Below are 13,990 nucleotides of genomic sequence, written 5' to 3' on the forward strand. Positions count from 1 at the left end.
TATCTGTTTCACATTTATATTTCATGTGCCTGTTAAGAAAAAGGTTGAAATTCTTTTGTTAGCTTTCAATTTCAAATATTTCCAACTATGTAAGTCAAAGTTTTTGTGAAGAAAGGGCCCTCTCTTGGCAACTCTGCAATGATGTGCAAGGAGCATATTGGAAAGTAGATATTAGACTTGTAGTCAAGACCGCCTAAAGCGAGACCAAGACAAGACCAAGACTGGTCTCGAGACATCCAACTCTAGTAGATATGTCCCAGGAGGAGCACAGGGGACTCCCAATGGCTGGCGGCTGGTAGAGGCAGTTCAGAGAGTGTTGCATCTAAATGTGAAGAGACACATCAAGGCCTGGAAGAACTGCAGAAGAGCACAGTCAGCTAAGATACTAATACAAATATGTGTATGTGTGTTACTGGCACCCTGCGGTCTTTGTCCTTCAAGTTTGGGTGCTCTACCAGAGGCCAAGGAGCTTGAGGGTCCTGGACAGTGTCTTAGCTGTTTGTAGGACTGATCTCTTCTGGACAGAGAAAGAGAATCTGCTGGAGCCACTCACCCAGTTTGGGGGTCATTGCATTGCATTGTGCCTCGAGTATATGTGTATTAATTTTAGATATTTTAAAGAGAAACTTGTATAACCAACCTTTACAATTTATCAAATTATGTTTGATAAATATAAACAAGCTGGACAGCTCACACTTCTTCCTCATTAACTAATGTAGAAATGAATAATGATCATTTTTTCCTTTGAGACACACACTGAATAATTAATAAACAAGTTCTGCAATGCGTCTCTTGATTTGTAAATGAAACCAAATGAGGAGACACAAGGTTCATTTTGACATTTTCTGTTTTTCTTCAACTTCTAGGTTTATGCTAACTCTTTGCATAAGTGTGGAAACATTCTGTTTGAACATGTGGCTGCATCTTTATGATGGTGGAAAAAAAACCAAAATGGACACAATCAATATAGAAATCAATATACTGTATAGCCTTGCAGCAAAGTTTAAAACTTTTAAACTAATCCTTACTGACAGCTATTTTCCTCAAGTTCATTTTCTTTTATAGCTGCTTGTGCTGTCAGCTCTATACACAGCTACCTTTTTATTATGCCAGCTGAATGGCATTCTGGTTTGAAACTACTGATAACAACTGGAAATGTGGTGTACTGTACATACACTGCAGCTGTCTTCTAAAAGGTTTAACGGAAACAAAAAATAAGCAAAAAAAATTCTAGTTGAAAACCTAAGATTAACTGAAGTCTGCTTGTTCCTACTAAGGTGCGTCTACCCTGGATGCTGTTGATGGACATATATGTTTCCTCAACATGGCATTGCTGCTTGGGAGGCACAATGCAAACAGGCCTGAAGCAGTGGACACTGGCAGGAGAGAAAAACAAAAGACAAAAGACACAAGGAAGGAAATTTCAGCTAACCCAGCAGTCTCCTCAAATGACAGCAGGAAATCGCTGTTTGAACTTGTGAAAGTGAAAAGAGCTTATCTAGAGGAAAAACTCTGTGACTGACCTAAATATATATTTTTTATGGATGGTGTTGGTTGAGTTTGTGAAAACATATTTATGCATGTACCAATGAGAAATCTAATTTAGACAGCAGTGAAGGGAAAATCAGGGTCCATATGGCTTCCCTTTTCCTTTTAGTACATCCTACATGTAGACTGATGGACATCATGACAACTCCTCATATATTAAGACAAAATGGCAATCTGGCTGGTGGTGTGGTATTAAAGCTCTACCTCTTAGCCTTCATAAGTGCCAGCGTATGAAGAAAGAGTATACAGGAAAGTCAACTCAATTAAGGTCCATTCCGGTAAAGTAAAACACTTTTCTCTGGTGCGATAGAGAAAAATGTCAAATTCAGGGCTAGTGCATCCAGTGTACTACAGACTAAATGAACCAGCCTTTGGGATGGATGGATGGATAGAACCGGTAAATCTGGTCCCTCTCTGATATAATAATTTCAAACCTTGTCCATCAGGGTCACTCCCAATGAAAATCTGAGCATCAATAACTCTGGCACCTCAGATTTTGCCTCCTGTCTTTTTGTTAGTGCCACTGTCTCCAAACTGTGAATTATAGCAGGTCTCACTACTATTACTTTTACTCTTGCTGCTATTCTTCTTTCACAAATAACCCCTGACACTCATCTCCACCTGCTTCTGCACACTGCTCGTCTTCACCTCTCTTTTGCATCTAGTGCTTTGTATGGTTGACCTGAGCATTTGTGATGGCGTGAGCAACATAAACTACCATCCAGTTGGTCTTTGTTTAGTCCTTGCACCAAATTGATTCCTGTGACAGCTTAGCATATACAGTGGAAACACTTCAACACCTTTTTGTTTTTAAAAAAAATAATTCTCTAGGTATGTACTTCGTAAGTGCTAGGCTGAAAAACAGTCCTGAATGGCCCTCTTTTGACACTGAATTAATATAGTAAAAATCATTGCACACACTCAGTGAGTACCTCAGGCAGCAGAAACCCAAGAAAGAGAAGCAAGAGGAGGAACCATCATGGAAGGACAGGCCCCTGCACCGTATGTACCACTGACAGATAGAAGAAGTAGCTGACATCCAGAAATCCTACCAGTGGCTGGACAAAGCTGAAGTGAAAGACAGCACAGAGGCACTAATCATGGCAGCACAGGAACAAGCTCTGAGCACAAGATCCATAGAGGCTGGGGTCTATCACACCAGGCAAGACCCCAGGTGCAGGCTGTGTAAAGATGCCCCTGATATAATCCAGCACATAACTGCAGGGTGTAAGATGCTAACAGGCAGAGTATACATGGAACACCATAACCAAGTGGCCGGCATAGTATACAGGAACATCCGAGTGTGCCGAGTATGGCCTGCAAGTCCTGAGGTCAAACTTGGAGACGTCCCCTAAGCTGGACAAGAATGACCGAGTTAAGATCCTGTGGGACTTCGAGATACAGCAGAGAAAATGGTGATGGCTAACCAACCGGACATAGTAGTGGTAGACAAACAGAGGAAGACAGCCATAGTGATTAGAGATGGACCGATCCGATATTACGTATCGGTATCGGTCCGATACTGACCTAAATTACTGGATCGGATATCGGAGAAAAATAAAAAATGTAATCCGATCCATTAAATATCACGAAAGCACCTCACAAAACTTGCAACACGCCGTAACTCACCTCAGAACGTTAGCACGTCGGAGCAGTATGCATCACGTGATAGAGCGGCTGTGGCATGCGGGACCTGTCGGTGCTCTGGATAGCATGTGGAGCTTCGCTAGCAACCCGGCATTTCATCTCCGACAAAGTTATCCCGAGAGAAGTAAAGCAAGTGTGTAAGTCCATCTCTGAATGTTTGTAAAGCATTCCTGCGTTAAGCTTACCAAACGATATATGGAGCGACTGCCTCTTCTTGCTGCTACTTCAATCATGAAACTGCTTAACGATCAGCTGATCGGCTTTTCTGTCGCGAGTCCGTGTCTCTAGTTTGCTTTTGGCCCACTTTGCACCAGAAAGAGGAAACCAGCGGCTGAACAACAGCAGCACGTTTAAGCTTGATAAGCTGTTGTTAGAATTTATTTAATATTACTTTCTACTCCAGGATCTTTTTCTACGTAGCTGACGCTGGTAACTGTGCAGGGGCGCATCTAGCAAAGTTTAGCCAGGGGGGCCGATAGGGCATTAACAGGGAAAAGGGGGCACAAAGACATACTTTTCTTTCTTATTCTCATTTAAAATGTCTAGCTTTTAATAAATAATTATCTGACACCCAAAGTTTTAATTTGATGCAAAATGAATAGAAGTCAATTACTGTATATAGTAACTATTAAGTCTAATATATATACCCTAGTATGCTATAGTACTTTTTACTTTGGGAAGGTACCATCTGTGCAGTCTGCAATTTTGTTGAAGAAAGATATTGAATCTATTTAATATTTCTTGAAAAATAATTGATTTCTGTGCATTTTTTTTTCACACTGCATCAAATTAAGGTTGATTACGTTGATTAAGCATCATGAGGTGGAGTGTGAGGGGTGGTTCCCTATTTTTTATTTATTTATTTTTGTTGTTGCTGGGAGTTGGAACCCTATTAGTTAGGTTGCTTAATATTTACGCTAAGTACTCTTTAAAATACCAGAATAGGGAGGATGGTGTAGGTTTAAGTTTATTAGATTGATCAGTATTGCTGAACTATGAAATATTTTTTTTTTTGCATATAGGTATAACAGAATAGCTTTAGTGTAGTTGTTGTTTTAAACTTGAGTATGAACTTATACAAAATGCAGCAAGATATTTAAAAAAAAACAGTTTTGTTGATTAAAAAACATTATATTGGATTCATATCGGTATCGGCAGATATCCAAATTTATGATATCGGTATCGGTATCGGACATAAAAAAGTGGTATCGTGCCATCTCTAGTAGTGATAGACGTAGCGACGGCAACACCATACCAAGGGCTCAGAGAAGAGCTCGAGAAGATGTGGAAGGTGAAGGAAACAGTGGTCCCAGTGGTAATCGGAGTGCTCGATCCAGTGACCCCCAAGCCAGGCGAGTGGCTAAAGCACATCCCAAGAACAACATCCGAGATCTCTGTCCAGAAGAACGCAGTCCTAGGAACAACAAAGATATTGTGCAGGAACCTCAAGCTTCCAGGCCTCTGGTAGAGGACTCAAGCTTGAAGGATAAAGATCGCCCACAGGGGCGAGAGGGGAGAGGAAGCATTTGTGACATGATTCTCTGTGCAGTAGTATTAAAGCACACAGCAATATTAGACAGATGGTTACATGGCTAACACAGGTCACCTTTTGTTAATGATGAATGTGGTGGTCACACCAGCCCTCAGGCCACACTGATGACTGGCTCTTTCCTGTTTATGGTAGTAATGGGAGAAAAAAGCTGGAAAAAGGCATCAGTTGCTACAGCATGGTCACCGAGATTACAAATTAACCAGTAACTTTGTTCTTTGGGCCCTTTCTGAACTTTTTTACTAATATTTCTTTGATTATAATTTTTTTCAGCCTACTGTTCAACTGTTATGTTCTTTATCTGTGATTCCTGTGTTTAAAACTATATGATGCCCATTTTTTTATTTCTTCAGACATAAAACTTCATGTTTTCTTCTTTCATGCTACTGCTCAGATATTTGACCAAGGTTTCAGGATTAAGTATGTCTAGTGTTTAGAAAACTTGAGGAAAACTCAGGTTGACTTAAAAGTGTTGCATAGAAACAGTAGAAATCACAAGTGCTTCCCATCAAGGTTTGCTGAGTGCTCTTTGTTGAAAATTAGGTGATTTCAGGACACACAGGACATATTGTCATCCATATAGGTCTAATATAAGTCTGTTTTATTGGCATTTGTCAGACCAAGCTAAAAAGAAGTATTGTCTTTTGTGAACCAGCATTTCAGGTCCAAATTGATTTCCTGAGTATCTTGAATTCTTCAAACATTTGAATCATCTCAAGAGCGGATAGAGAGTTTGCAGTCAGTTGCGTAGCAGCCAGGGTGAGAATCCAGACCATTAAATGTGAGACAATGACATGTGGAAAAAGAAGACTATTTAGTCAATAAGTTACAAGCTGTTGCCCCAACCAAAGAAAGAGTTCATTTAAATTACCTTTATTTATTTTTTATCATTTATTAAACACAAAGACTGAGTACAGTGATGCCACAGTGTTTAGCACCATCTCCTCACAGTAAGAAGATGCCCCTACAACTAAGTTAAGCTAGCTATTGTGCTGTGTACTGTTTCTGTGAAGTAGAACAGCCTACACAGCAAAATCTCCAGTGTTAATTCAACTCCTATAGTGTTAAAGTTAACACTTTTCCAGTGTTTATATAATTCTCACTGGTTTAGAGTTAAAGTAACACTTTGCAAAGTGTTATTATTTTAACTCCATTGTAGTGTTAAAAATATAACACCCATAGTGTTAAAATTTCACTCTGTATGGTGTGAAGTGTCTTCACTCAGAGTGTAACTACCTAACATTTATAGTGTTGTTTTAGGACACTGATAAGTGTTCACTTTTACACTGGCTTGGGTTAACTCTTTTCACTGAGGGTGTTACTACACAACAACTATGGTGTTATTTATGACACTTTTAAGTGTTTATTTTCACACTGGATTGTGTTGACTGTTTTCACTTAGAGTGTTATTCTGTAACTTTTACAGTGTTATTTTGGCACTTTAAAGTGACATATATGAGCTTTTAAATACTAGTCTGTATTAATTGTCTGAATACAAAAATGCATTAAAGTGCAATTACTGTATGACTACTGTGTTACATTCAGTGAAAGTCCTTGTTAAGTCCCTTTACAGGATAAAAGGAGAAAACATAAAATTGGTCACATAAGAATTTTAATAAATATTAAATTCCAAGCACCATACAGCATACGTTCACAACAAAAATAATGGCACAATGTACAGACCATCATCATCACCATAAGCACTTTGCAAATCAAAGGGCTTGTATATTTCAATACAGTCTGCTTTAACAACATCTTTTTCATCCGTTTCAAACACTTTATAAGCATGGCAATGTTCACTGAAATTTTCAACCACAAGCTTCTGAACTATGAAGTAGGTGTGACTATTGACCAAAACTATTGTTTTTATTCTGCAAAACACCGGCATCTCATGTTCAGAACCACAACAAATGACCAATCCTGTTCTGTACTCAGTCCCATTAATGTTAACCCAATTAGCAGAGAAAGCCTCTTCTGCAACAGCAGGCAAGCCTAGGGAGATCATTTCACTATTTTCCTCACTATCAACATCAAATGATTTCAAGGGCCCATACTCAACATGGCTTAAAGGACATGTCTCCCACTTGTATGCTATGGATGTTTGATGTTTTTTGGCAAGTGACACTGTGATGTTCTTAAAGTTCTTAAGGGTGTCTTTGAACACCCTATGTTTAGCCTCACCTCTCATGCTCCATACATGCAATAATGGCCCAATTTTTCTGATGCAAGTTGGGTAGTGCAACATAAAGTGGTGTTTGGGAATCATGTTCCTACCTGGATACAACAATTTGAACAAGTCATGATGTTCCATTGTTAAATGTTTTAGAAGCACAGTCATGCCATGTGTAACAGATGGAGAGAATATGATGTTAATTATTTGCAACAATAGCAATAGCATAGTCCAGTTCTGATTTCCTTCTGGCACAATATCACCAAAAATTAAAGGAATGTTTCTTATCAGACAAAGAGTCTGAATGGAGTTAAGACCTATACTATTACCACTACTGTCTAAGTTCACCCTTGTTGGACGATTTTTGCTCTCCAAGTAGCCATAGTCAAAAGCATAGATCCGTGACAAAAGAGCAGGTTTCGGCAGAAAATTGTCTGACAGATATTCCAACAGTAACTTTATCTCATATTGTGCTACCCCTTCGAGAATATCATGCATAATGTCCAAGGAAAAGTTCTGGCAAACATGAAAGAATTGAAGAGTGTTCAGTGTAGAATTCTTTCTTAAGCCAAACACATGTAGCTTTTGAGGATCAGATTGCAACTCACTGCAGTGCATTTCAAAAAGTTCTTTCCCTCGTAAGATGATCTTTGGATCATCCTCAGTATACACACTCTGTGCATCCTGTTTTGCAATTAAACACAAACGACAAAAGTAACGTCCACTGAAAGACTCAACAAAACCCAAAATTGAGTGCATCCCCAAGTTGTCCCCAGTTATCTGACATATAGTGCCATGGACCTTTTCAGATGAGAAGGGTAAATCAATGCCATGGCTCTCCAAAAACTTTATGTCATCAATCAGAGGCTGTAAAATAGGATCAAAGCCGTATTTTTTCACATCTTCTGCATGAAACAATGCAACCAAATGAATGTTCATCAATGCAGAATTTAACTTTGGAGGCAGATTTCTGAGGACAAAATAGATTGCACCAACTTTGTGAACACCACGTTTGGAACCAAGTGGATTAGCAGTCTCAAAGTCATCATAATATAGCTGAATTTGCAAAGAAGTCTGTGGTTTTGAAAACAATGGATGAGACTTATAGTAACTCCCATCACAAAAGTCTTCATATCTGTCTTTTTTTGATACACATGGTTTAGCAAGCAGCTCGCAAATATAAGAATTGCGACATATAAATTTGATTGTTTCCAAAATTGGAATGTACACAAAAGTGTCTTTTACTGGTACCTGGTCATAAGTGCCTGATTTTTTATTTAACCTTGTATCATAGCGTATTCCTAAAGTCTTTTCCACTGGATCCACAATTCCCCATTTTTCACGGAAATATGACTTTCTTTTAGCTTCAGTGTCGAACTTCTCAACTGGATTGTCAAAAGTCTCAAGACATTTTTCCACTGGAGATCTAACAGGATTTTCTGTTGGCACAACGTTCAGTACTTTATGTTTAAACTCACAGTGCAGTCCATCAGCAAAATCTTCCAAATCACAAACAAGTGATGACACAAAACTATTTGCCAAACCACTACCATTGAGTTTACCAATAATTTTAGTGCAAATTGCTTCAGAATTTTTTTTAATTCTTTGACCTGACCCATTGTTTTCAGAACACCCAACCTCTAGGCTCTGAGTAACACTTGTTCCTGCAACTGCTATGTCTGTATCTTGTAATCTGTCAAAATCAGCTTGAAATGACTCTGAGGGTTCTGCATCACCACTTTGACAACAATCTTCATCATGAACACTATTTAAATGTTTTTTTAAACCAGAATATGTAGTGAACTGACGGCTGCAACCATCTTGTGAACAAGCCAACTTAAATTTGGTGCTTGGATAAAAACTGTGACCTAGTCGCAAATGACTTATCAAAGCCTGACTGGTGCTATGCAGAGTTTGACAGATAAAACATTTAAACATGGTTCTCATTCAACATTTTGGCACGCAACTCACGAACACGTGGTGACTCATCTGTTGAGGTGGCATCAATGTTGAATATGGTGGTCTGCACAAAATTGTAGAGATGAACCAGTGACTCGTCGTAAGATAAGTTGAACACGTAGTGGGAATTGAAAAGTTCATCAAAAGCACTGAGTGAGCTGGTGGCTTGGCAGGGGATGAGCTGTTTGTCCACTGCGATGTAGAAGGTGTCAATGCTGTTCTGGGTTCGACCAACAGCGAGGATGTATGGTTGTTTACCATCTCTTGCTTGCAAGTGTTCATCAATGCTGCAGCATGACTAAAAACAAATGAGATATTGACATATAGGCCTAGCTTATACTTGCTGAGTATGAACCATTCATTCAGTTTGACATTATGTGCCTTGCTAACTTATTACAAAATACTAAGACACATACTTCATGGAGAGGAAAACTAAAAAGTGCAAAAACTGAAAAAGTGTTTTGTAGGATTTTAAAAAGTGAGACAACATATTTACCTTGTGAAAGTGCACCATTTTGTGTGCTGCATCAGTTGGACTTATTTTGGTTCTCCTCTTTCGTCCAGCTGTGGGTGGCAAAAGTTGAAGGAGTAGCAGCAGAGAGGCCATGTCACTGTCCCAGTCTGTGTATGGTTGAATTTATAAAACAATTTCAAAATGACAGGTAAAAATAAATATTATTAAAATCAAACAAGCATGGTGCGACGCCTACCATTTACATCACTCTCTGTTGGTTTCTCAGCAGCTTTTATCAAACGACACAGGTCAGTTGACTGAGTCAGCTGTTTGGCTTCTTTAATAACCTTTGGCTTGAATGACATGTCCCACTTCTCAAGCAACTCGGTGGCTGTTTCAGCACCAAACAGCAGCAGGAAGTCTTGATTGACCTGTTCATCATACACACAGGACATAAAGACAGTGCTCAACATTGTTTACATTGCAATGTGATTTTGACCAATATGGGATATAGCCTGACTGGGATGACCAATGATCACATCTTTTACTGTTGCCATCCACATCAGCAAAACAAAAAAAAAAAAGGATTAACAGTTGAAAATATCAAGTGATTTGACTTACTAGTCCTTTGACATCCAAAAAGCGTGGAAATGTTTTGAAGACATCTGCAGTTCTTTGTGGATCATGCACCAGATCCTGGCGATGTTGGAACGTCATTTTCATCTTCTGAAATACACTTGCTTCATCAGGAGAGTGAACAAGAAATGAGATGGCCTCCTTGCAGGCATCTCCATCAAGTTGCTGAGGCAATGTGGTTGCTAATCTTCTGCGCTTAGGCCCTTGTTCTTGATGCACTGGGACTTCCTTCACTGGCCGTTTGGTTGTAGACCTGGACATGGTTTTGAGGCGCCACGCTATATATCCAGTGCCTTTCACTCCGTCGTAGAAATGCTCCTGTCACATTTAAACATAGATGAAAAATAAACATCAAATGCGATCTTACAGACTTTGCAGATTCAGCAAAAAGAAACCCAAGGACTATTATCATGTAACAGGTGCAATACATGTTAAACAACATCCACAATTTCAATACAGTTTTATGACAATAGTTATTACGAAAGAGGAATTAAGATTTTTCTTTTAAATCATTTAGCTGATGTAATTATTCCATGATGAAAACTAAATAATGTGCTGTTTTACAATCACTGCATGACTTACATAGCCGTTTGGAGAAAATGGATCCTTCAATGAGGGAAAGAGTGTAATTATTCCAAGGGCATATTTCTCCTTTTGCTTACGGGAGGGAATTCTGCTATAGAGGAAATACAATTGACAATGTTAAATCAGAAGTATGTGTCTTTACTGCAGTATACATTACAAGAATATTCCATATGGCCCATCTTTACTTTTTTATTAGGTACTATTACTCTTACCCATGTCTCTCAGTCATATCACTTGCCAATATGTTAACAAGCTGCAGCCGGGTGCGGTGGCTCAGTGAATTTTCGGCATTGTATTCTTCAAGAATTTCCTCTCCACCAGGTTTCCTAGTCAAGGCATTTTTAACCATCTGCTCATATAAAAGGGAAAATAATAACAATAAAAACTTGTTTGTCAGTAAAGGTGAAAGTTTAGAGGAATGTCAACAAACCTGTGAAAGACATATCTAGCAAGAAGCACTAACTTCTACTAACATTTTTTCATACAGGGCAAGTTGGGAACCACCATGTTTTGAATTTCAATTTGTATAACAATCTACAGTATAAATGGTGTCAACTCAAAAATACAAAAGACATTTTCTGTTCTCAATTACCTCTTTTGCAGCCTCTGACACAGAAACATTTGGTGCAGAACTGTCTTTGCTGGATCTACTGCGGCCTGCAGGAATGCCCTTTTCCCTGAGGTCACTGTCACTTGATGAAAGTGATATAGTGTCCGTGAGGGAAGATAATGTATCCGAGGAGGATGGTGTGGAATGAGCTAAAGGACAAAAATCTTTGGGAGAGATGATTTGGTTAACTTTCTTTAGGCTACTCCACAATGCCATTAATAACACAATTTCAATGTTCATGTTCAGACAACATTCTATACAAATATGACCCAGCCCTGTCCACTGTCATGTATATTGCATGAAGACAGGTCAATGTCATCTGCATCAAGAGCAAAAGAACTTGGCTCTACATTGAGTGGGCTATACTCTGAAAATTTAAGTTATGATAACATTTACCTTCATCTGAAATCTTTTCACGTATTGTCAGGCATAGGTCTGGTTGGGCCTCCAGTAACTCCAGAAAAATGTCTTCTTCGACAGCTGTGTCAGTTTCATCGAAAATATCAAGGTCAGCAGCATCCGGAAGTCCAAACTTGGTTTTGGCTTTACAAAAAGATAAGCATAATGTCACCTAAAACGCCTGAAAAACTTTTTTAAAAACTAATTTTGACTTTTTTATTTAGCTAATATTTATTAACAGCTGTTTTACCTGTCTTTAAAATGGTTAAATTAGACAAGTCTGCAGCAACAATATAGGCCTAGGCCTACTGCTCTGTACTGTTTTTAATGTCACACATTAAAATAAAATGTGTTAACATTTAATTCATTTTTTAAATAGATGAGATGCAAACATGATGAACTGATACATGTGCAACAAATTTTGTTCTGCCAGGTTATCTTACCTTCACTGATGAATTCTAGATAAGTGAATCCTGCGTGCAATTTAATGTACTTCTTTACATTGAGGTATTTCACTTTCAGCAACATGTCTTACAACAGCACCTGGTGGAGAGAAGGGGGCACAGAATATTTTTTACCATATATTTAAACCATAGCTTAAGTGGCAACAAATCCGGACAACTTTAAGAAAATATTAGGCTATACATTGTGTGATGATCTGTGAAGGGGTGACAGACCACTTCAACCTCAGGAACATAATTTGGCTTCCCCCTGCGCACTAAAATAGCTGAACTTGGGTACACAGAAATAGCATCCAATGAATTATCCACCCATCCACATGTTTATAAGACGACAACGGCGATCTTCTCGTCTGCACGCAGGCTAGATACTTAGTTCTGCTATGTTGCGAGTAAATCGCTGTAGCCTACTTGGGGAAAAGCATCTCTGTTTAAACCATGTCAGGATGATAATCCACATAAAATTTCCTGTTGAACGCACACCTGCCTTCATCACGCTTTCACTTATGACAACAAATATCCCTTATACTGTAAATTAATGAGTGCAAGTCTTACATTTATATTGGGAGTTTCTGACACATGCACAGCCGTCTGGCTAGTTGCTACTTTGTGGTGGTTGTTTTGTGACACGACATGCTAGGATTATCAGTGGAGGCGACGTCAACGACCCTCAGTCGTTATACCGCTTTGTCTTAAACACTGGATGGTAGCCTATTTCACTAAAACTGTAGAAAAGGGGAAAATGTTCCCTTAGATTAGGCCTACTACAACATAGGGCTGCTCGATTATGGCAAAAATGATAATCACGATTATTTTCACTGAAATTGAGATCTCGATTATTTGACGATATTTATTTAACAATAACAATGTATTGAATAATGACTTTAAAGATTGTCAAAAAATAATATAAAATAGTGTGCAAATACTGATAACAGTGCAAATGTTTGCAATATAAAAAATAAATGAAAAATGTAAACATCTATGTTTAGTGAACGTTGCAGTGTTGCTCTGTGGTGCAGCTACAACACTGTAGCAAAGTTTACACACTGTGTCTACTTGATCCACGTCTGACTCCGCGAACCCATAATGTTTCCACACCACTGAAGTTTTTTTTACCTCTCTTTTCAACCAACGGCAGTCACTCTCCTCTCCAAATAACTTCTGCTTAGCTTTCCGAGCTTCCCTCGGGTCCTCTTAATTGTTGTGACACGTGTTCGAAATGCAGAGAGGTGCGCTCGATTTGCCACACGGAGCAGCGCGAGAGTAAAGCACGAGGGAGGGGCTAATAATCGGCTCAGTCATTTTTAATGATCGTTGAAAGCCCAGATCGTAATCGTGATTAAAATTCGATTAATTGAGCAGCCCTACTATAACATGTATGATATATCCTAACCGTTAGCAAGCAACCCATGCACAAACGCAACGCGCCTTGCTTGGTCACTAACATCTAACAGAATTCCATAACCCCCTGCCACTTCAAAGATTTGTAGGCTAGGCTACTGCTAAACTCGCTGGTAGCACGTGTAATTAGCCTATCTTGACGCTTTCCAAAACTTGACTTGAACGTCTCCATGTGATTGTTTAGTTCACTTTTAAATAGGATATTTCTGAGGCGAATGTTCGCTTCCCTTAAAAGCAGTGGGCTAAACGCATTTGTCTTAGCTGCCAGCTAGGCTACCACAAATTCAAATTTTAACATTACATTTAACATATCCAGAGGATAGCTAACTCCTCCCTCGTTTCATTTAATAAGCATTGAACACTGGAAAGCATTTCTCTTATGACATTAGAACTAACTAGAATTGAGAATTATATTAAGCACGCATTTATTTTCGCTGCAATATTAACTTGTTATAGAGGATAGTTTAGCTACCTAAGCTAACGAATCCCATCTCTTACCGCAGATGAATACACTCCACATTAGGAAAATATTGCATGCTTCTGATAAATAATGTTATAGGCTAGTTAGTTACAA

At 38.8% G+C, this 13,990-nt stretch overlaps 1 protein-coding gene across 1 annotated transcript; it reads right to left on the reverse strand.

Annotated features, from left to right (window-relative positions):
* Positions 1 to 8,074: 8,074 nt before the first annotated feature.
* Positions 8,075 to 12,560, reverse strand: LOC113029910 (uncharacterized). The gene is made up of 9 exons (XM_026180927.1): positions 12,001 to 12,560; positions 11,555 to 11,701; positions 11,141 to 11,322; positions 10,761 to 10,897; positions 10,546 to 10,639; positions 9,949 to 10,281; positions 9,584 to 9,758; positions 9,370 to 9,494; positions 8,075 to 9,171 (listed from the first exon to the last, which is right to left on the reverse strand). Exons 1-9 carry the CDS (start codon positions 12,083 to 12,085, stop codon positions 8,845 to 8,847), a joined length of 1,605 nt encoding a protein of 534 aa, XP_026036712.1. The 5' UTR covers positions 12,086 to 12,560; the 3' UTR covers positions 8,075 to 8,844.
* Between the last annotated feature and the right edge of the window lie 1,430 nt (positions 12,561 to 13,990).

The sequence above is a fragment of the Astatotilapia calliptera genome, chromosome 9 (assembly GCF_900246225.1).
Source record: "Astatotilapia calliptera chromosome 9, fAstCal1.2, whole genome shotgun sequence".
Lineage (NCBI taxonomy): Eukaryota > Metazoa > Chordata > Actinopteri > Cichliformes > Cichlidae > Astatotilapia > Astatotilapia calliptera.